Raw genomic sequence first — 24,391 nt, forward strand, 5'->3', positions numbered from 1 at the left:
TGCCACTAGGTTTCCTCATTTTATTTAACTAAACTGAAAACAAACCCAAAAAATCCCTCCTGATACAGAGTTACTATATGCCAGGCACTGTTCCAAGCTTCCCATATTCAAATAACCCTCACAGCAATGCCATGGAAGTGGGGGCTGTTCTTAATTCCCATCTCACGGGAGAAGACTGAGGCACGGAAAGGTACCTGCACTGAGGTCACAGAGCTAGTACATAGCAGAGGCAGGATTAGAAACCAGGCACCCGTGGGCTTCCCTGGTGGCACAGTGGTTAAGAATCCGCCTGCCAGTGCAGGGAACACGGGTTCGAGCCCTGGTCCGGGAAGATCCCACATGCCACGGAGCAGCTAAGCCCGTGTGTCACAACTACTGAACCCGTGTGCCACAACGACTGAAGCCCGCATGCCTAGAGCCCGTGCTCCGCAACAAGAAAAGCCACTGCAATGAGAAGCCCGCGCACCACAACGAAGTGCAGACCCCGCTCGCCACAACTAGAGAAAGCCCGCATGCAGCAACGAAGACCCAAAGCAGCCAAAAAATAAATAAATAAAAGAAAAGAAAAAGAAACCAGGCACCCAAATTGTGAAAACAAAGGACGGATTGGCCTGGAAGGTGACTCAGTCTTCAAACCGTGTCTGTGAAATCCTCTTCCCCAGCTCACTTCCTCCAGGCAGATGTGTATTAAACATTGCTGCCTGCAAAGTCTGTTTAGATCTCGCCATCTTAATATTACAGCAAAGTCTGGGATCCTGATCCATGCGAAGCAACACAGGACAATCCTCCCCACACACTGAACGGCCTTCGAGCGTGGACCTCCATCCCCTACTCACTGGTCCCACCTTCCAGATCTTCCTAGGGAGCTAGCTCACCATGGCCCTCAGTATTAGCTCAAGCCCAAGGCCTCTGGACACCACAGAGCCCAGTTCAAAAAGGGGCCATGAGCAGCACAGATGGTAAAATTCGTCCAGTGTGCCCGTCAGTCACTCAGCTACCAGGATGCCCAGGAAATGCAGGACAGCGACACATCACCTGCAGGGCCGGATCCCTACCAATACTTAGAAGCTGTTACACTCAAATTTCTCTTTTCTAGGCTGAACAGCCCCAATTTCTTTCAGCGTCTTCTCAGAGGCAGCATTTCTCAGCCTTCAGTCATTTTCATTGCTCTCCCCTGGCCTCTCTCCAAGATTCTGTATCTTGTTTAAATAGTAAAGGCCAACAGTGAACATGATTTAAGAACAGTCATGCCTCGAAAAGTAACAAAGGCCCAACCAGTATGGACTCCAGAAGGTAAATATTTCCTCAAAAAACAACAACAACAAAGTATTACAATATTAATAATGGAAGGCAGTAAGAATTCGGTTGACCAAATAAAATAATTTCTGTTGCTTGTCATATCATTTCCTCTAATTACAGTGGTGGTTTCTGGGAGACTTCTCTGTCCCAATAAGTCTTCTCAGAAATGGCCTTGCTAGCACTGACATATATACACTACCAAACGTAAAACAGACAGCTAGTGGGAAGCAGCCGCATAGCACAGGGAGATCAGCTCGGTGCTTTGTGACCACCTAGAGGGGTGGGATAGGGAGGGTGGGAGGGAGCCGCAAGAGGGAGGGGATATGGGGATATATGTGTATGTATAGCTGATTCACTTTGTTATACAGCAGAAACTAACACAACATCGTAAAGCAATTATTCTCCAATAAAGATGTTAGGAAAAAAAAGACTTTGCTCCTCCTCAAAAAGGACCTAAGCTTTTCTTCTCAGTCTCAGCAATTCTTTCCCTTGATACAGAAATCCTATCATCTTGCGAGAAGGTCATTCGCCCCTTCTCTCAACACCAGCTTTTCCAGAAATAGCACTTCCTTTCCTGACTTCTTCAATTTCTCCTGCTTTTGGTAAGACATCCTCCTGCCTGGCTGTGCCGCCTGCCTCCCCTTTGAGGCCAAGGTAGGACACCATGAACACGCAGAGCTGCCCAGGCCCCCAAATGCAGGATGAAGCCCACCCTGCACTGCTGACTCCTTAGAGATTCAGGGGTGACACTGATCCAGTTCCACACAGCAAACCCCTCCGCGGGGCTTGGGAGCAGGTGGGACAGGGCCCTGGACCTTCCATGGAGGAAGAATCACATCAAGGGCAAAACAACAGCGGGGAGGAGGTGCTAAAGAAACGTGACCGCAACACCAGCAGCCCCTAGGACAGGGCCAAACACCTGGATGCTCGCTCGATAAACAAGCTGGTTTGGGGGCCATTTCAAACAACTTTAAAAATTCCTTAATATAACATAATAGGAGAAGGAAGGTGACTAATGAAAAAAAGCGAAAATGAAGTCCATCTCCCACCGACACAGAAGCAGCCCAGCTGTTCTGGGTGGATTAAGGATGCTGCCGCCCCCTGACCTGTTGGCCTCACTCCGCCAGGGGAGAAACGCCGGGGGCTGGAGGGCAGCCACACAGCCTACCTGTCCACTTGCTCTGGTCCTTCTCGCCTCCACTCTCCTGGTCTTTAGCAAGCTCCTCGGGATCAGCAGCCGCTTCACCGGGCCCTTCAACATCTTCAATGGCTTCTTCTGAAAGAGAAGAAAAACAAAATGTCAAGGATTAAAAGTAGACAGGAGATGAAGGACTCTTGCCTCCTACTGCAAAGAAGTACCAACCACAAAACACAGGCAGCCAATGAGTGTCCCGCCTCCCCTCCCAGTGGCCCCTGAGAGGCCGACCGCACTACGGACATGCGAGGTCTGGGTAAGCGGCGGGGGCTTTCCTTCCCCACTCGTTGGCGTGAGACCACAACTTGCTCTAGATGTGCAGAAACCAGGTATTTCCATATGGGTTCTGAATGCCCCATTTGAGCTTTTCTCATTGAAAAGCCAATCCTGTTGAGGAAATAACTCCATCTGATTACCTGAAATCGCATGCAAGTCTTTTCCACTTGCAAACGCAAAGAAGGAGCACAGGTTTGCTTCTTGCCTAGCTCCTACCACACTGCGAACTGCCATTGAACTAGACTAGACCCAATCTTTGACCCCTCATAAGGCCTCTCGGTGCCTGTGCACCTGCCAGACCGTGGCGGGAGGTTTTTACAGTCATTCATATTCTGAAGAGTCACAGGGTATCAGCGATATGATTTCATCAATGTGAAGAGGTCTAGAAAACAAACATCTGTGGGCACGCCAGGCATCAGTGGCGAGAAGCTAGATTTGTAGAGAAAGGGAAAAAAGTTTATATCAGAATCATACACCTCCCTTTGAAGTCATTCCATTCTTTACCCACCACTGGCTTAAAACGAACCAAGGAAATTCTCTCCAGCTCAACACACAGTGCTTTAGTGAAGGGAGAAGAATGGTCATTTCCAACATTAGGTTACTCACGACGTAAAATGCCACTTGCTTGCCGGAGTGGGAATGAAGAGGATAAGATTCTCTGGATGCTGAGGGAAAGGAAGTGAGACATTTCTCCCTTGATCTCCTGGCCCTCTGGATCATTATCTAAAACGTTCATTAAGAATGGGCTAAATGAATGAATAAGGCAGGCAAACCAAGGTGGGCTGATGATTAAATTATTAGGAGACTTTGAAGAGCACAACTTCCTGAGTGTAGAGACACTGAAACCAGCCACCCACGTCTGTCACCCGAGGCCAGCGCTAGACCAGATCCACGGGACCAGAGGTGACGGTCCAATCTAGGTCCATGAACTTGGAATTATTCCAACATCACCCTAGGTCCCTCTAGCCCCAACTCTACTTTTCAACATTTCAAGGTGTAATACCCTCCGACGCTCCAGAAAATTTCTAAATTTCATCTCACAAAGGAAGTAAAAAGAGTTCAAAGTAAATTGACCTCAGAGGGTATATAAAACACTTGAGGAAGAAAGTCTATGTAGACCCAGATTTTCCTAACTCTTCCCAAAAAAGACACTGGAAGACCAAGAGCTGGAAAACGGAACTAGGGATTAAGGAACATGTCTTCATTACCACCAAGAGGGGATGTATGAGGCAGTCATGGGGAACATGGGTGAGAGGAAATACTGCTTATTTTCCTCTCCAACTAAGAGGCTTCCACAAATAATTTCTGTTGCCTTTCTGTCTCACTGCACAGTCAAGTTAACATCAAGTCTCCCCACCCCTAGTTCAAACAGAGAAGAATCAGGCAACCTGGTTTGAAGTCAGTCAGATATACAGCACCATATTAACACGGTACATCCTTTAGTGGAGGAAAAATATATATACGAAGGGTTAGTTGAGCTATAATAAGCAAGTTACACAATACGCTATATGTACCGTCTTAATTATGTCCAGGCAGGATGTTCAATGCACATTTTTAGGCTTTGGATAAAACTATTCAACACTGTAATTACAAAATCCATCTTTGAAAGGTTATACCAGCATTCAGTCAATCAATATCAAATTGAGTCTACCCAAAGTAGCTAGGTCTCTTAGGACATACTCAACTGCCCCAATATATCGTATGATACAAAATATCTGTATGTATCCATACATTAATCAAATGTGACTATACAAAGAGAGTGTGTCCTCCTCTCCAGGACACACACACATTATCACCCTAGATGGAGAGTCTGACACCTACAAGATAGGGAACACCCTGACGTGATGAACAGTGTCTGAGGGCGCTGCTCTGCAGAGGACGGAAAAAACTTACCCACTGGGAGGCTAGCTCCAAGGCCAGTGCCTCTCTCCTACGTATTATGTGGGCTGCAGCCACCCAAGCAGAGAGTTAAGAACTCATGGTCATTTTGGCACTGACCTCAGTTCTCTGAACCTTCCTGAACAAATCTATCCAGAGACAGAGACTGAAGAATGAGCATATGATTCACGCAAGGAGCAAGGAAACCGCATGGCCCTTTGTGACTATTCCCAGAGCCCTCGTTCTATGAGCCTAGTTGGGTCTTTGCTTTCTTCCCTCCCTGCCCTGCTATAAGCAGAAAAGTGAAGGCAGCTGAGCTCCAGTGAGAGGGCAGAGGATAGAGGCTGACTCCGGAGCTTCTTTTGCTTCTCTCTTTTTCTCCTTTGTTTCTTAAAGATTTAAAAATAAAGTCCTCTTTAAGTTTTTAGATTTAATATTATCATTGCTGATATATTAAACACCAAAAAGCTGTTACATGCCTGGTGGAAGAAGAAATGATCGAGAAACTCCTGGACAAGCCAGCTTCCTTCACAAGCAGATCAGTGTCCTCGCCCCCAGCTAGAAAACCAGGTCCCCTTCAGCCAAGCAGGTGCTCCCCTGCAGTTCCACACGTGACCTACAGGTGTCGCCCTCTGCATGGCGAGGCCTGGAAGGGCAGCTAGCTGCAGGAGGCAGACACCGTCTGGGCCGCCTAACCTGAGCATGTGGAAATAATACACGTCTTCAAGTGAACTGTCTGGTCCCGGGGAAATAAAATAGGACATTCATAAGCAGTTACACCATCTGTCTTGATACCATCATCATCAACAGCAAGAGGAAAAAAAATAGCTCTTTAAAATGGATGAAAGCCCAGGCTGACAGTAACCAGAAAACTGTGAGCTCTGAATACCAATAAAGGTAGAGATACGATTCAAAAACAGAGATATAAACTATGAATTCGTCTGGACAGCTTGGGCCCACAGTGCTCTGTAGGTGGGGTATGTTTTATTGGTCCCCAAAGCCTCCTGTAACCTCACTAAGACCAGGGCCTTGGGCACCCACGGGCAGGGCCTGAGTCTCCCCACGCCAGAACACGTGGGAACCAGGGGCAGGATGGCGTCCAGCTCTGAAACACTCTGAGCTCCCGCGGCTGGTTAGGTGGCCCACGTCCCCTTTAGGAATGTAGATTTGATACCCACGCGCTCACAGAGCACAGAGCAGAGGGGACCACAGAATGCATTTTCTCCCCCCGTGAAGTCAGTGGCAACTGGCTGGGGTCATTACAGAAGTCTGGGGGTTTTTTTCCCCTATAATATCAGCTACTGACAGATGGTGGGAACAAGTGAAGACCTGATGGACGACAATCCGGTTTTATCTGGAAGATCCTGTTTTTCCCTCAGAAGACAAAGTTACTTCCCTTCCCCAAGACAGACAACAGCCACTGTGCCATTTTTAAGGCCAAAAAAAAAAAAAAAGAAAAAATCAAAACCCTCTTCTCCCCAAAGAATTGAACACTATTTCAGAACCCAACCGGAACACACCAGGAATGCGTTCTCAGGGGCGCAGCCAGGGCTGGGGTGAGGAGGTCATCTCTGCTCCCCACGCCCGGCCGGTTCTAGCAGGAAGCAGCAGAGCCCGCACCTCTCCGGCCAAAGGTCTGTTCTTCAGGACACTCCAGATGAGGCGCCTCACACCACCCCCACCGCAGACTCCTGCTTCGTGGCTACACCCCACAGGAGCCCTCAAACTCGGGCACCCCTCCTGTTGGGCTTTATTTTCATGGTAAAGGGTTAGGGAAATAGAAGCACATCTTGAATAATTGTGAAGTCTGGTGTCCCTTCTGCCTTCAACTTCCATGTAAAAGACCGGCTGAAGGCCTTTAAAAAATCTATTTCCATCACCACCTCTTTTTTTTACAACTGCTTCTCCCATACAGCGCTCACTAGCACTCGCTCATGTCTCCTGGTTAAGGGCAGAGCCCTCAGGTGTAAGAATTTCAGCAGATAATACAATTCTAAAAGGGAAGGGTTCCTAGGACAGCTTAGGTTTTGGGGGTGATGATACCACAGCTCCAGAAAATTTCCCTTCAGTCAAGGTGGTTTTGCTTACCCCAAACGCAAACTGTTCTCTTAACATACCTTACACTTAGCACGTTGGTGAAGGTGACTGCATGACTTCCCAATTTGTGGTGACGTCGGCTCCGGAAGGAGGTGTGTGTGCCAACTGGCAACCCCATGGGGATTTGCAATGATTTTATGAACAACCTGGAAATTGGTCTGTGGAAGGAGCACGAGGCAGAAGCGAAAACAGAGGTGGCATCAGTGCAAAGTCAGCACCCGTCACCACCGCGCACACTCCGAGTGCGTCACCCAGAAAAAAACGCGCCAGTTGCTAAAAAAGGATACTGTTCACCAAATAACTAGGACTGAGGTCCGTGTCCGCTGGGCGTACTTTACAAGTCACTTATAGACGTGAAGGAAGGGGAGTCCATCAATGACTGAGATTAGTCCTAACTGTTCCTAACTCTTAACGGGATAATGTGGACTAAGTTAAACCTTCCCCCACACCTGGCAAAGCCCCCCACTGGGCTTCGAGGGCAGAAATTTGGAAATTCTCCTAAGAACCAGGGTGTCCGTACCCAGGGCTCAGGCGACCGCGTTACTTAAATAATACGCCAGTCTGGGATCCCTGAAGAATGAAATTGTTCTTTCCCTTTTCTTTGCGGGGAGCAATGTTTGAGGGCGGGGGGCGGTAAGCTAAAGTGCGTTTGCCTGTCGGCAGGCTCAAGAGCTGAGAAACATTAGCTGTCATGAACCACAATCAAATCAGGTTTGAAATATTTAGCAGTGGCTTGGAAAATGCGGCAGTGCAGCTCTGACAGGCGAGATGTGCACAGACACCCACTTTCCATTATAATGGAAATATCAGGCCTGTTCTGAATATGTATAACCCAGAAAAATGTATTGATTTTTCATTCGGCATTAAAAAAAATGAAATAGCCTGCAGCTGTCAAAAGCCTTTTGTTAAAAGCTCATCTTTCCTGGAATGAGGTTTACCAGAAACAAGTTTTAATTGTGTATCGGACTTCTTCTTTGAAAAACAAAATAACCAATCTGCTTACTTTGAAGATAGGGTTAAAGCCCTTCCTTTCCCCATTTTCAACCTAATTAACCAAGGACAACCGCGAAGTGGGCGGGAAAGGCCCGGCACACTCTGACCAGCAGGGACACGGAGGGTGGCGGCTACTTTTCAGGAGCCTCCATGGTGGTGGCGGAGGGATTCCACGACCGTGTCTTGTTTCCTTGTTCCTGTAACTAGAGACTCACTGTAGGACACCTTGGCCTACATCGGCTGTCCTCTTGCAGTGCTGACCGTAACAACTGGAGAACGAAGGCCGAACAGTCCAGCTTGTCCAACCCTCTTGGCCTCTTGTTATCCATAGGAAACCTCTAATGGCTGGACGTACTTCTACAAAGTATGTACGCTTTACTTTGCAAATAGAGGTCAAATCAAATCCTACAATATGAAAGATGACAGCTAAGGTCTAGATCACTTATTTTGAATAAGATCCAGTGCATTAGAATTCTGCTACAAGAGTAACTTGTAACAGGATGTGATCTGCCATGGTGACAGAGAGACGGCTCTGCTGCCCCCAGCTCGTCACCCTAGTTCTCCTTCCCTCTCCAGGCCGCAGAGGGAGAGGTGAATGCCCTTGTGGCCACACCCACAGGGGTGGGCCGCTAACTGTGCTGGTCTCCCTCGTGACACTTTGGCAAGTGCGGTCTCACTGAATGGTGACTGCAGGTCCTATCAGTAGGTGACACTCCATGTGCTCTGGGCTATACCGCAAACACACAGTGACTCCCAGACTCAGGACGCAATAATCTACCCCGCAACACTCTCAAACACACTTTCTCACATGTTAATGCCGCGGTTTTGCTCCACGTTGTCTTTCCAGCCCCGATGACGTGGCTGGAAACTGCGTGAGACGTAGCTTCGAGCCATTAGGTTTTCTGAGTGACACTACCACAGCCCCAGAAATTCTCCCTTAAATCAAGGTACTTTTTGCCGACCACAAATGCAAACTGTCCTTTTAACACACCAGTCCTTAGACTTAGCATCCTGGTGGAGGTGACCGCACGTTCTCACCATGCACATAAAATAGGGAACTTATACGCCTCCCTGGGAGTCCTTTATGGGTAATCCTCTGAATATTATTTTTAATTGCTGGCAAACACTGCCCATTCCGCTTCCTACATCTTAACAGGGTATAGATTAATTGAAGAAATAGTCAAATCACAACATGAAGGGCCCAGGATCCGAGTCAACACTGGTGAGCGGAACACTATGAGATACAACTCTCACAGTCCCGGCAGGAATCCTTGCAGGGGTGAAGGATGAGGGCAGGAAGGTGGGGCAGGCAGGGGCTCCAAGGCTGGGGCGCTGCTTTGTGCATCGGAAGTGTAATATTTTCCTACCTTCTCAGGATAAGATGCCATTTCTTCCCCAGCAGACATGAGAACTCCAGTGCACTAACAGAGTCCAAGGCATTCGGTGAAAAATATGCTCTCCAGGTGGATGACAGGCACTCTGACCTCCTGCACTCCCGCCTGCCCGGCCTCTCCAAACCCTCCCACAGGTCTGGGGCACAGAGCACGGGACAGGCAGAGGTGGGTCTCCCCCTCCAGGTCGCCCTTGTCTCCGGCGTTTCCCACTTCCTCACCCGCCTAAGCTCTCCACCAGGCCAGGCCATCTTGCTGGGGACTCTTCCCCACCAGCTGGAGTGAACGGTCAGGGGTTAGCCTGGTAGCCCCACAGGGATCTCCTCACCCCAGGGGATGTCTGTTTGTTTTTTTTTTTTTTTAAATGTGACCAAAGTGCTAACCGGTTGTTTGAAACATAACTGCCCTCTTGAAGATGTCATGTATAAAGAATTTCAGTCCTCTGAGAGGCAAGAGGGTGTGAGCGGGAGAGGAGCAGGGGACTTGGAAAAGATCAGACCCACTCCCACCCTCCACTGACGTGTTCCTTTCTCACGTGGATCCCTTCAGTGATCATTTTACCACAAGAATTCTTCTCGCCACTAGGTGTTCATTTACCGAATACACCCGGGGCCGCCATGCCTGGAGTTTCTGGACAGAGCGTGCGAGGCGGTGGAGGCCCGCCAGCCTCGCTGGCACGGGGCCGGGGCGAAGGCTCTGCAGGCACACGGGGCAAAGCCAGGAAAGTGGGGGGCGGGGGCGCGGGAAGCGGCCCCTCGCGCCCGCCCTGCCCCTCCCTCCCGCCCCCACCCCACTGCCCCTGGCTTTGGCGCCAGGCTAAAAGAATCAACACTCTGAAGGCAAGGCCGGGTATTATTAAAATGACTAATTGGAGAATAGAGAACATTTATGCTTTTGTATATTTGAAGATCTTGCCACTGTTGATAGAAACAAGAAAAATGGGGCTTGTGCAGCCTGAGGGGGCCTGGGAAGCTGCAGCCGGTGTGCGCAGCCCTGCCGGAGAAAGAGCGGACCAGGAGGCACGCCTGGGAGAGCCTCTGCATCTGCCTGCCGCTCAGCTCACCTCTGCCGTGAGCGTGGGCACCAGAGAGCGCTCTGCGGGTCCACAGCCCGCCTGGGCCTCCCGGAGAAAACCGCCCCGCTCTGAGCTGTCCTCCTGTGTGCCGTTTCTCCTCTTCCGGGCAAAGCCACTGGGTCATTTGAACAGCTTGTCAAAACCGCGCTAGAATTAAGGGGGTGGGTGGGGTCACGAGAGGAGAAAAAGGGAGGAAACACCTAGAGCCGGTATTGCAAACGGTTCCATTTATCTGTGTTCTCAGCAAAAGCACCTGGGTTGCCCCCTGCAGAAGTGCAGAAAGGATGAAAGCCAATGTGCGGTGACAAAGCACAACGGAACGAAATATGTCGCTGACTCGCCTGGTGGCTATTCCCGGGAAGGTTTTTTTTTTTTTTTTTTTTAAATAACTGAAAGATGGGAGTTCCAGTTTGTAAAATACAAACCCAAGCCCTGAAATGGTTTCAGAATCCACACTAAACCAGAAATCCAGCTATGTCCCAAGAATCTGAAGAACACTGGGTTCAGCGGGGATTAATTCCCTTGGATTTCTACAAAGCCGTGACTGCTGCTGCTACTTCCACACATGAAATGTAAAAAAGGCAAATTCCCCGAGCATGTTTGTAGCAGAGCGTGATGTGATTGTGTTGTCATTTATGGGAAATAATCGCAGGCCCATCTCTCCCCTTCCCCCCCATTTTCCAGTCCAAATAACCATGAAAAATTACACTTCAATGTCAGGGCGACGACAAAGGAGGTGCGCTCTCTGGGAGCTCAGCGGATTTGCAGGGGTTTTTCCTTTCTTTGGACAAAAACTACCTTCAATTGTACTTCATTTAAAACGTGATCTAACAAATGCATTTTGACAAGTCCTTTTCTCTTTTTCTCCTTTCTTTCAAACAGTATTTTGCACAGTTTAACCTCACAGCAAACTGGAATGTTCTGGAAAGAAGAGGCGAGCAAAATAGAAGGTCCTTGAAACCAAGAAGGGTGGTTCCCCACTCCCTCATCCGTTAAAAACAAAGTCATGGAGAAAAGTACTGATTCTAACTCAGTGTGCTACTGAGAGAGAATGGAAGACGGCAGAGAGTAAATGGTGACGTCTTAACGGCAGAATATTTGATGGGCAAAGGTGAAAAAGCCAGGGCAAGCAGAAGGAGGGTCTTGATGGAGGAAGAATGGCCTCTTAAGTTTGCTCATCAGAATAAACCGCTTTGTGGATTTGAACGCATCATCTAAGGTGTCTGGATGTACGGTCAGAACTGCGGGGTCATGACCACATGGGGGTGACAAAGGGAAGCCTCTCTGGTGGGGTACCGCTTCCCCCCTCCTCTACAGAAAGGGACGTTTTTCAACCCAACAGATCTGCCTGAAAGCTTTCTAACATTCCAGGTGTGAGGACTGAGCAGTCCCTACAAGCATCCATCTTTCAGTAACACCCGGTTTGAAATAAACACTGCCAGGCTTCCACGGTTAGCGGGGAGAAGACAAGAGAGACAAACACACATGAGTGATAGAAAAAGTGTAAATTAAAAAATTTAACAGTTTCCATTAAAGAAGGCTGGTATCACCTTCTGAGTCAAAACTGACTGGGCTTGTCAGAGAGAGACCTTATGCTTAATGCAAGACAAAACAAAACAAAATCTATGATGTGTTCCCTAATGTATTTATTTTTACTTGGAAAATGTTGGAAATACATAGATGAAAAAAAAAAGTCAAGGCAGGCCTGTAAGTGTACTTAAGCATCTATATACAAATGAAGGTGTATGGGAAATGAACAGGATGTACCAGAAGTGATATTCGATGACGGTGATTAGAACCTAATGGGTATAAGTGAAACCTTGTGGGAGGGCTCTGGTAACGGGAACGCCAATGCTGATGGACGCAATCTATACGGGAATGATAGCAAGGAGGGGGGTAGGGGGTGGCCGTGCAGACCCGAGGTGTCACAATGCGGGGGAGACACGAGATGACAGCACCGAGGGGAAAGATGGAATATTTGGGGACAGGACGTGCAAAAAAGCAAACTGAAAGAGAAACAGGTAAACATTCTGTAGCAGGTAAACATTTCGCCAAATGATTAGCACTCAACAGAGAAAGATAAAATCATGACACCAGGGGTCTGAGTCACATGACACACAAATGAGGGACTCGAGTTTCTAGCCCCTCTGTGGCCTCACTGATGGCCACACCGTCCAAAGGGTCTCTAGCCTATTAAGAAAAGAGCTTTGCCCTGTGGAGCACAGGATGCATGCAGAAATATTAGTCGACTCCCATCCACGGGCCGCAGCGTGAGGGGCTGGCTGTCAGTGAGCTTCATTCTGCATGATCACAGGCCACTTATATGCACAGCTGGTAAAACCAGCTGATTCATAAAAACAAAGCGCAAACAAAGGCTTCCACTTTCCAAACCAAATCTGGGAAACAGACATCAGGCTGACTTCAGGCAATGCTGTACCCAGAAAAGCACTGGCTAACCCTGCCCTCCCTTGGCCAGACCCAAGCTACACAAAGGTCACCGCAAACGTTAACAGCCTCACACATCCCAGAATGCAGCGCTAGAAACACACGTGAACCTGGTGGTGGCCCAGAACAGTATTACACCTCCAAGCACGCTGGGGAGTCCTCAGGTGACTACCACGTGTTCATGTTCACCACCTGGTACAAGCGGCAAAGAACCTGCCTCTGACTCGAGCATTTACGGTCACACCCAAGACACTGAAGGATGCACCTTCACGTGGAGAGTCAAAAACTGGGCCAGTGCCCAAAACCATCAAGTCCCCAAACGCGGGCAGCAGAAGCAACATGTTTTAGTTGACACTTCCTAGGAAACCACAGAGAAAGTGAAGCAGGAAGCTGAGGTAAAGAGAAAATCCAAAGGCTTGTGTTCAAGAGCTTTCCTACATTAATGGTAGAAAAAGCAGATGGAATTGCTAAACTGTGGTCATTTTTAACATGCACCTTATATAGCTCTTTTGTGCCCAAAGGGAGAAAGAAAATTCTTGGATCTTCTTCCTCCTTTTTAGAAACTTCCAAAGTTATGCCCATGGTTGAATATAAAGACTGTATTTTAAAAATCTGGATCCTGTACAATGAAATGGTCCTTTTCTACGGTTTAACAAAATGATGCCACCTCTCCCCGCCACCACACCTGCCCTCTCACAGCGATTTCAGCTACAGCAGCCCATCCTCAAATCTGCCAGAGCTACTGACTGTATTTTAGTCTCGGCCTTAAGACCCTGTAAGCATCTATTCAGCTTTTCCTCCCATAAGGTGTTTCTTAGATCTAAGAACAGCCTGGTATCCTTTGAAAAGCAAAGCATGCATTACACACCCCCAAGTTTATCCTGCAATAGATCTCGAGGCAAAAAAAAAGCAAAAAAACCACAGTCACAGTCAAGGCAAACAAAGAACTTAAATTCTAGACTCACACCCATTCTCTCTAATGGTGGGAACATTTGTCAACAACTAAAACATGAAACCAAAGAGAAACAAAATGTTGTCATGAAATGAGAAAGTCATCAAGGACCTGGGCAGAAAGCGCGATTCTGTGACAAAGAGTTGGTTCTTCGGACAGGCAGGAATAAGGGAGATATACAAGTTTGTAGCCCACGTTTACATTTTAAAGAAACAACTTTGGAGGTTTAAGTTCTTCTGTGTGCACAGTGCAACTGAGGAAAGTACCAGAAACCTCTCACAGGGAAATCCTTAAGTTAGAATCCTCCTCAAACTTTCAAAAGTGGACAATTTTTTCTAAGTGAATATGGACCCTAAGTAGAGCAAATAAGGAAAAGGAACCCTCACCAAGCAAAATTTTTTGCTTCATTTTGTAAGGCCACTATTTACAGCAAGAAAAGCAGTCAAATAAGCCAAAGGTGTGAATGAAAAGTAGCTAAAATGCAACGCAATATTAAAGATTAGACCGTCCAATGATTAGCAAGAAAAAGTGAATGATTCCTCACTTACGGAGCAACATCTTTAAACATAAAAAGGAGGAAGAGGGCTTCCCTGGTGGTGCAGTGGTTAAGAATCCGCCTGCCAATGTAGGGGACACGGGTTCGAGCCCTGGTCCAGGAAGAAGCCCTCAGACCGTGTAACAACTAAGCCCATGTGCCACAACTACTGAGCCTGCGCTCTAGAGCCCACGAGCCACAACTACTGAGCCCACGTGCCACAACGCTGAAGCCCGTGCGCCTAGAGCCGGTGCTCCGCAACAAGAGAAGCCACCGCAGTGAGAAGCCCGCGCACCGCAACAAAGAGTCGCCCCACTCGCCGCAACTAGAGAAAGCCCGTGCGCAGCAACGAAGACCCAACACAGCCAAAAATAAATAAATTTAAAAAAAAAAAAAGGAGGAAGAGGAGGCGGAATAAAGAGGAGGATTTAGACAGTAACCAATGAGGTACTTTCCAAAAAAAAAAGAAAAAACCCTGGGTAAGAGTGTATCTTAAATACATATTATGGCAGAAAAAATTCAATTTTTGAAAAGAGTTAGTCTATGAACTGACTCAACTACTAAAACACTTTGGTGACAGGTTGGACAGGAATTGTTCTAGGAGAAACGAAATGACAGAAACTGGGCCTTAAAGAAAAAGAAGTTGAAGAATGGAGACAAAAATGGATCAATGGACTAAAAAATCGAGCTGTATAAAATCTAGCTTGATACAATTTAAGGGAGTGAAATCAAAAATGTGTGCTTTAGAAATTCTAAATGATATAAATGTAAATATATGAAATATAAAATAGGTAGGGCAGTCCAGACAAGGAGAAGGCATAAAAGCACGAACACGAGTAAAACAGATTTGGGAAAGAGAAATAACGGCTGTTTGCAGCAACCCGGTCATCAGAGGGATCTGCCTTTATTTTGAGAGATTTGGCGGAGCTGAAGCACCTCAATTCTACAAACTAGGAGACCAGGGCCTAAAGAAGGGAAGGGCTCCAAGGCCACACAGTGAGATAGCCCAAAGGAGGGTCTCCAAAGGCGGCCGAGGGGCACCAGCCATGGAGGGAACAAGTGGTCATGGTGACACTCACGCAGGCAGAGAAGCACTGAAAGGTGAGGCCTGGCACCCTGCTCCCTGGACGCGGGCTCCTCAGGAATCTTCCTCAATGAAAGCTGTGATATTGAGGCAAATGGATTCTAATAGTGGTACCATAGTTGTTCAAAGCAACTTCTAGTTTTGCTTTGTATTTTGAGACAAAAGGCACAGCATGGGTAAAAATGGCCTCACCCAAACCAAAATGAACCAAAAATCAGCCCCTAAGAACACAGATATGCATGCTTCTAAGCAAACAGCACCCTGTTAACTTCCTGCCACCGGCAACGTGGTACCCAAAGGAAAACCATCACGTTAAAGACAGGACAAGCCTGCCTCTCTCCCTCTCCCTCTCATGCTCTCCCTCTCTCTCTCCACCCCCTGCCTCCACACTCTTTCTGGAAGAGGGGGAATCCCAGAAGTACTGCCCCCAAATGGCTTGGGGTGGTGCCCATTAGAGATACTCTGGATCCAGGGTGAGGTCCAAGGGGCTGCTGCAGTCCTGAATCCCTGCCACAGAGAACTAGCAAAAGCCAAGTAATTGCTTTTTCCCCTTCCATTAATAAGCTTTTCAGCAGAGGAAGAATTCAGCTTCCTGTAGTCAACAGACCCTTTTCTCCCTGCCTCTCCTCACTCCAAATAATCTAAAGTGACTGCAATTTCAGTCCCAGCTCTCCAGCATTCAGCTCCACTGGCCGAGGTCAGAGGGTGTCAAGTGAGGGCTCTCCATTTCTCTCTGCTCTGCCTTCACGCCACCCGTGCTTCTTTGTAACTGAGGCAACCTGCCACCCCAGGCCAGCCATTATGCGAATCACCAGCCCACTGCACACACTGACTTCAGTCAGGATTCCAGGAAATGTCTTTTCAGGCCCAGAAAACACTGGAGGAGAAGAAAAAATCTCTTCGCTGTAAACAACTGATTAGTAATGACCAGCTTCAGACGCTCTGGTGACCTGAGCCACTAATTTCCTGGTACTGAGAAAATGCACTACAGTAGGACTTTTTGCGCGTGTGTGTGTGGTGGTTAAAACCATGTGGCTGGTTATGTGGTTTTCAGTTTAGTTTTATGCAAATGGCTTTGCTTCCTAAATTCTTTCTTAAGATCGTGCTATGTATTCCTGGAGCTGGTATCTTCAAGCCTGGCCTCGTGTAGAATCAGCTGCCGGTGGAAAATGGCTCCACCCCCTCCTCTGCCTCATTTCCCAGATGAATGAAATGCGATTTCAATTAAGAAGGGCAGCACCAGAGCTCCCCCCCCTCCGTCTTCATGGAGATCTAAGCAGAGGGCGCAGACAGGACTGAAGGTGAACAAACAGACGAAAGGAGATGGATTGAACAAGAGAAAGAACAGGTGTGTGAACAGGTGCGCCACCCCCAGCCCCCAGCAGGTTCCTGTCCCTCAGGGTGATGAAAAGACTGCGCTGCGGAATGCAAGAGGCTCCAAGCAGGGGAAACAGAGGCAGGTCTGGAAGGATGCTGCTCACTGGGCCTGCAGCCAGTGCCCAGGAGGCTCTGGAAGGGAAGGAAGGCAGGGGAGGTGCACCCAGGGAGGAACATGAACACCTGGCCACCCACCCGCATACACACACACACACGCACACGCACGCGTGCGCACACACACACACACACACACACGTGGACACTCACTTCTGGCTGCAGCCAGGCCTGTGATGGGAATCTATTTCCCGCAATTAGGTGCTCTTGTCCCCAGTCTCAGTTCATCAGCACAGCGCGGCCAAGCCAATGAAAGGCTACCCGTAATGAAGTAATCACATGCACGGGGACGGCCCGGCACCTGCCCGCTGGGCTGGCGGGGCTGCAGCCACACCTGGCCCAGAATCGAGCTGACAGGGGCTCTCCAGCCTCCCCCGACTCTCCACCCCACCCCCACCTCCATGTGCTCCCACATTCCACGTCAGGTCACCCCCATCCTGCCCCAGGAGCTTTTGGCCTGCATGACATTTTCTTTGACATAATCACAAGTGCCCTGATTGGAAAGAGACGAAGGAAGGGACTAGCAAAGTGGGACTGATAGGCACAAAAATGCCGGCTACCTTCCTCTTCTCCTGCCTGGGTAAAATCCTTCACTGCAAAGAACCTTATCGTGAGAAGCAACAACAGGCACCTTGAAAGCCTCCATTTGCTTAAGTCATTATTACCTAATGATAATCATAATGGTAGTAGCACAGTCATCACTCAACTGAAGCAGATATTATTATTACCCTCATTTCACAGATGAGGAAACTGAGGCTCAGAGAGGTTAAAGTACTGGCAAAGGCCACAGAGCTGGTGCCAAGGCCCGTGCTCTTAACTGGCTCCCTTGAGAGCTGCCATTGTGGGCTCCCCTGGAGAAGCTACGCTTCTGCTTGTGCCATCCGTGCACTCGCCCGCCCATCGCACATCCATGGAGCACCTATTCTGGGCACTGAATACAGCTGTGAACAGGACAGGAAGAGTCCCTGCTCTCCAGGAGCAGGGGTAGGAAGAAGGAGGGGGGCAGGATAGACAAAAAGCAGCTAGACAAGTGGACATATTATGAGACGCTGATGAGGGAGCAGGGACAAAATGATAAGGAAGCAGGGACAGGGGACAAAAGGAATCCCAGGGGTTATTTCATAGAGGAAGTTCAGAGAGGGAGACACTCAAACCCAGACCTGAAAGAAGTGAGGGTGTGAGCACAAGAGGCCTTCCAGGCTAAGAGGAACAGCTAGCTACCGCAATGGCCCAAGGAGGGAGGCGGGCTGGGCTGCCGGAAGAATAGCAAGCACGGAGCGGGGAGGGGCTCAGAGATGAGCTCAGCTGGGCCTTGGGGGCAAGTTCCTGCAGGCCTTATCAGCCATCCTTGGGCCAGAGGCACTGCTAACATGTAGGTACTTGTGTGAAAATCGGAACAAGGGCTCCCCTTCCTCACCCCTCCCTCTGGGCAGATATAGCCCCGGACTTGCCGCCCTGTTTGTTAGGTCAGATCTGGGGTGGCCTGGGTCCTCGCTCAACCCCTTCAGCAGAGCAGGGTGCTGTGCACGTGGGGACAACCTACACAGCTTGCACAGTTGCCCTGGGAGCGCTTCCCAGGGGAAAGGCTACCATATTTCTCTAAGTATGAGTACAAGTAATATATAAATGCAGAGACAGATAAAATCTCCTTGAGCCTTTCCCTTTACTGGCGGGTGGGGAGGAGCTGACCTTGAGGTGACGAAACGCCAAGAGGAGAGAGGGAACATGGACCATCCTTTGATGCCGCAGCACGTGGACAGGCTAGACAGCCATACACCAGGAGTACCCACCAGACCACCATGGTCCAAAGCACTTCCCTGTGAAGGTGAAGGGACAGCGCCAGGACGGGGTGAAGGACTCAAGGTGCAGAAGGGCTGCAGCTCCAACCTAGAAATTTATCCACCAACCATTCTGCATGTCCCTTCTCTGAAACCGTATTGCCCTTTCACACCAATGAATTTCAACACACTTTGCAAACTTAATAACCATCTAAAGCGACGTGACCTTGACAGGGCTGCTATTACAACAGTAGCTCTTCTTAGGACAAGATGAATTTGGGTGGGGGCGGGGTGCGGGTGGGAGCTGTGCTGTTGAGGAAAGAAGTCCGCTCTACTCACCACTACCTAAGAGGTGTCTCCCCCTAGCGACCGCCACCGGCACCACCACCCTCCACTGTCGGGGCTGCAGCCAGGTAGTCGGGCATCACCTGTCTCTTCAGGCTGCCTTTGGCCCCGATCCTCAGACCAGCCATCTCAAGGTACCCCGGGAGCATGAAGGCAGAATCAGTGGTCAGGTCCTCAAGTGTTCTGAGCTTTGTTGTAAACATGAATGGGGGAATCCAGAGCAACTACAGGGTAGCTGGTCCACACACTGCTTCTATGGCCAGGAGACAAGAGGAGCCGATCTGGGCCAGAGGGAGAAAGGGAGGAAAACAAAAGAAGCGAACAGGGGGCAGGTGAAGGGGGCCACCTGAAGGAGCACCTTCCAGGCCTGCTGGGGATCCACGGGAGCACCTGGGAATGGACCAGAAAGGCAAGACCTGATGCCAGAGCAGGACATGAAGGCACACAGCAGGGGAGGGTGAGTGATGGGCCAGGAGCCCAAAGCCAGAAACTGGGAGGTGAATGGAACAGGATGCAAAACGGGGCCAAACCCATCACAGCTTAAAGCGAACACGAGCTCGGGATTCCAGTGACGGGAAGCCTGAGGACGAGGCTGAGTAAAGGGAGCTGCTGCCCTGTCCTCATTTCACTCCATTCAAGCCACCGGGAGAACTGTGTTTTGGGGAAGGGGCCAGAATAATTACTGGAGCCTTAACTTGGCCGCGGCCTTTCACAGCACACTTCCCAGAATAAACTGCCCCAAGACTTCATCCACCACCAAAAAAGGCAACTATAAAAACACTCAGGGCCAGCCCTTGTCTCACAGCAGCTCAGCCGTCCTCCCCTCTGCTGGGGACGGGTGGCTGCGGGGGGCGGTTCGGGCCCCACACTAACTGCTCTCGCTGACGCCGTGCGGTACGGGGGCCGTTCCCTGCGCTGAGCGGTTAGGAACTTCCCAAATCATTAACCTTTCTCGGAGTGCATTGTACTAGGAGGTGCTCCCTCTGCAGCCTGTTCAGGAGCCCTATTGATCTGCCGCGCACACTTGGTGCCTTCAAAGTTGTTTATGATCAATATGCAAATTGCCCATGGCATTGATCTAGTATTAATTTTCAATTAGGGAACCCACAAGGGGTCTCTGAGGGTCAATACCTAACAATGCAAAGGAAACTCCGCTGAGGAGTATTGGGCCTGATGCTGATAAAAGCTCCTCTAAGCCTTCCCAGCAGCTCCAGGCCCTCGGGGCTGTCACCTTCCCGTGGGCTTATTTGGTTCCCTCCCAGGTCAGACCCCTTTGGCCACCACCCAGGCTGAATCTGTGGCTGCTGCCCTGCACCCCCCGCTTCCCTGCCCCCACCCGGTGCCACAGGGACACTCCCTGGCCCGCCAATGCGTCCCCGACGCCCGCCCTCTTCCTCGGATGACCCGGACATGCCTCCACGTCTCCCCACGCCACACCCGGCCCCGGGACCACTCTCTCCCCCAGCTCCCCAACCGCACATACCTTCTTCCTCCCTCTCTCCCTCTCCCTCGTTTCTGCTTAGTCACTGAACGTCACCTTGGCACGCTGCCACGGCTGGAGCTGGCGAGCCGCACGGTCCCCAGAAATCTCAGGCAGTCAGGCAGAGCCGCCAGGCTGCCAGGTTATGCTTGGCAAACAACCCACTGATGTCATTTCAGAAAACCAGGGGGAAGGAAAGAGGCACGGCTTCAAATCATCTGTTTCTCCTTTCTTTCTTTCCTCTAGCAAAATGTTTCTTCCCGGTGAAACACGGAGGCAGGGGGCTGGGGCAGGGTGGGGGGGATGTTAGTTACTTCACCGCTTGTTCACGGTTCCCAGAGGAGGCCACGGCCCACCCTCCAGGGGCTCAGGGCAGTGCGTGTGAGCCACTGAGGGGGGCTGTCCCTGAGGAGAGCGTGCCCAGTTGGGACCGGAGTGACCCAGGGACTCAGTCATTCCATCACGCCCCTAAGAGCCCCGAGAGATTCGCGTGGGAAAGCTTTGCAGCCAAAGGGACTGCAAGAGAAAAGTGCGTCCCGCTCTCCTCCCAGCAGGTATGGGGGACGAGGCGGACACAGCCGCGCTGTGGCCTGGGGCCCAGCCAGGACTCCATCGGCCTCCTCGGCCAGGGCTCTGAACGCTCCAGGCTCTCCTTCCTTGCTCCACTTGGAATAAACCCTCCAGAGTCTGAGGCTCTCTCACAGCCCATGATGCCGCTTGAAGGCCCAACTCCGCCCCGAGTGGGGTGGCTGCCCGGCCACTTCCGGTAGCCAGCCAGGCTGCTGGCTTATGGGTGACATTAATTACCACGTTGCTCATTAATGGAGGAAACCTTTATTGGTGCCATTGATCAGCAGGCTTGTTAGCTGGCCTCCTAACCAATGGCGGATGTAACAAGCTCTCTTATTGGCATATCAATTAATGCAATCAATTCCTGGCCAGCGGCTGCCGTCTGCTCCCCAGGCTGTTCAGAGATAGGAGACAAAGCCACGCCAGGCACCCCTTCACTCAGAGCTCCTGGTTCCCAACTCCCCTTCAGGTCTCTCTCTGCCACTTGGGGCTCAGCTATCAAGACAACAAACAAACAAACAAAATCACACCTACCCCCGGCCTCCACTTTCATTCGAAAATCACGTTTCCCTGTTCTCTGGTGACAAAAGTGCTGCTCTCCGTCAGGATACATAAGCTAGAAGGACAGGAGTGAGGGGCTGGGGACTGTCACAGCAAACAGGAGGACTGCAGGAATCAGGAGAAGTTTCTAGACTAGGCACCGATGATAGAGGCGATGAGGTCTCCAGGCTGGACACTGCACAATACTCCAGGCAATGATGGGACCAGCCTGAAAATACAAACCACCGTCATCCGCCCTCAGCACACCTGGGGAAGCCTCCCCAGACCCCCGGTCCACAATCACACCTGCCGACCACACCTAACGGCATCCACCTCACTCAGTGCCTCCAACGGACGGACTCTGTATGAAACCACTGCCTGCCCATCTTAAATCCCAAGCCCTAGTATGGAAAGGGCTTGTCACATAGGAGCCACCGCCCCACCATCACCACCAGTAAATTTACACACACAAGTGGCATTCTGATGTTTGCTGAAATGTGCTCAATAAATCCTTTGAACAGCACTAGGATCACTGTCAAGTCACAGCTGGGGAAAAAAATTTCCCTGGGCAGCAACATGTCTTCAGGTGGGTGGTTTTGGAAAAGGCTCCGGGATAGGGGTGTCAGGTGAATGCACAGAGCCATGGATTTAGAGCTGGGCCTCACCGATGACTAGCGACCACCGGGGCATTCACGCCACTTCAGAGGGGATGAGCTGATGTGCCTATGGCTTTGGGAGAGTACACAGGGGATACCTGACCCCCCAAGACGTGCTTTAAAAGGATTAACTGGAGTTCACCTCAAAAGGGAGCAGCTTGAAATATTCTTCCAGATTTGTTTCTGAAAGCCAAAATTAAATTAAAAAGGGGAAGCAAATCACTATTCCACTCAGCGGTGCTAGTGCTATTAATAAGCTTTGCAAGCACAAACATTTAACTCAAGGAGAGAGGGTGCAAGCTACAAGAAGTGGTGAAAAGCAGATGGGGGGTGAGGAAGAAAGCAGCTTTGGGTAGAGCAGTGACAGAGCACAGGAGGCCAACGAGGCCACGCTGAGGGACATAATTCTCAGAGTTTGAAAGCATGGCTTGGGGCTTCTAGCATAAACAGTAGAAATATTTCCTCTCATTTATAAACATAAAGTGACATTTTTCCACGTGGACCAGCAGTTCTTCCATGCTCACAGGACAGAGGCGAGTCCTGAACAGACCAAGGCAGGGGCTAGAGAGAGATGCCCCAGCTGGGTGACACCCTCTCAGGATGGAGACTGACAGAGAGCAGAGAGGAGGGGCACGAGGCTGCAGAGCGAAGGCCGAGACCTCTTCCACCTGTAAAGCCACTCTTCACACGGAGCAGAAGGCTGCATTCTACGTGGCAGCAGTCATCTGATTCAAGTGACAGGGAGACACCCAGACGAGGGACCCTTTATCATCCGTTCCACACCACAGTGAATTTTTTTCAGCAAGAACACCCTTAGGCTCTTCCAATGGCAAGAGTCCCAGTGTACTTCTAGGGTAGATGGTGTCCTGTAGTGCAATGGTGCCTGAACTGTTCTCTGGGGAACCCCACGATGCTGCAAGGGTTCTGCAAATTCTGAATCTAGTTCCATTTTAACTTGGTTATTAAGCTACTGGTTATTATTTATTTTTTTACTGGAGTATAATTGCTTTGCAATGCTGTGTTAGTTTCTGCCGTACAGTGAAGTGAATCAGCTACATGTATACATATATCCCCTCCCTCTTGGACCTCCCTCCCCTCCCCCCAATCCCACCCATCCAGGTCATCACAGAGCACCAAGCCGAGCTCCCTGTGCTATACGGCAGGTTCCCACTAGCTATCTATTTTACACATGGTAGTGTATTTATGTCAAACCTAATCTTGCAATTCACCCTCCCCTCCCCTTCCCCCCCGTGTCCACACGTCCGTTCTCCACATCTGCGTTTCTACTCCTGCCCTGCTCAATATCAAAAAAACCAACAACCCAATCAAAAAATGGGCGGAAGGGCTTCCCTGGTGGCGCAGTGGTTGAGAGTCTGCCTGCCGATGCAGGGGACACGGGTTCGTGCCCCGGTCCGGGAAGCTCCCACATGCCGCGGAGTGGCTGGGCCCGTGAGCCATGGCCGCGGAGCCTACGCGTCCGGAGCCTGTGCTCCGCAATGGGAGAGGCCACAACAGTGAGAGGCCCGCGTACAGCAAAAAAAAAAAAATGGGCGGAAGACCTAAATAGACATTTCACCAAAGAAGATATACAGATGGCCAAGAGGCACGTGAAAAGATGCTCAACATCACTAATTATTAGAGAAATGCAAATCAAAACTACCACCTCACACTGGTCAGAATGGCCATTATCAAAAAATCTACTGGTTATTATTAAACACTGTAATAATAAACATACTCAAATGTGATATATGCCAAAATTTAACACACTGGAAGCCAGGGCATTAACTTGCGTGGCTAAGTTAACTAGTTTTTGTGTAGACCTCCGAGTAAAACAACTTCTGCCATTTAGATTACCAGGCACACTGCTGAAAACTGTTACCATTTGGAACTGCTCCTCCACGTGAATGAAGATTTGTAAAATAATGGAACCAAAACAAACTACATAACACAACAGAAGCTTAGTCCAGATTAGTTAACTACCTTCCACAGCTCTTAATTTTGATCAAAATGCTGATCGGCTCTGCTTTATTCTTGTTTGGTATTTTTTGACACACAAATATTACAAATCTAAACTCCTAAAATAACTATAGTTATAAAGCTTTTTTAAAAACATTATTTAGTGGGTTCAGATTAGTTTTCATTTTTTAGGAAAGGGGGCTCCACTAATAAAAGTTTACAAGCCACACTGTTCCATCTTACATATAATACTAGATCAGCAGTGGAGGGCCCTCTTCGGAGAACCCCTCTGGGGAAGAATGCGGAAAACGTGAAGTTTCTAGTAAGAATTTAAAAACTCACAGCTCTGAGTTGA

At 49.6% G+C, this 24,391-nt stretch overlaps 1 protein-coding gene across 6 annotated transcripts in view; it reads right to left on the bottom strand.

Annotated features, from left to right (window-relative positions):
• ZFHX3 (zinc finger homeobox 3) overlaps positions 1-24,391 on the bottom strand; it is a 255,989-nt gene that overhangs the window by 50,887 nt on the left and 180,711 nt on the right. For all 6 annotated transcript variants that reach the window (XR_012328293.1, XM_073796854.1, XM_073796856.1 and 3 more), the window contains one exon: positions 2,468-2,575. Coding sequence is in view for 5 of the 6 variants with exons in the window: in XM_073796854.1 (XP_073652955.1) it covers positions 2,468-2,575 (108 nt within the window). In the remaining variant the exon portion in view is untranslated. The remainder of the gene's footprint in view (positions 1-2,467; positions 2,576-24,391) is intronic.

This window comes from Tursiops truncatus, chromosome 19 (assembly GCF_011762595.2).
Source record: "Tursiops truncatus isolate mTurTru1 chromosome 19, mTurTru1.mat.Y, whole genome shotgun sequence".
Classification (NCBI taxonomy): Eukaryota; Metazoa; Chordata; class Mammalia; order Artiodactyla; family Delphinidae; genus Tursiops; species Tursiops truncatus.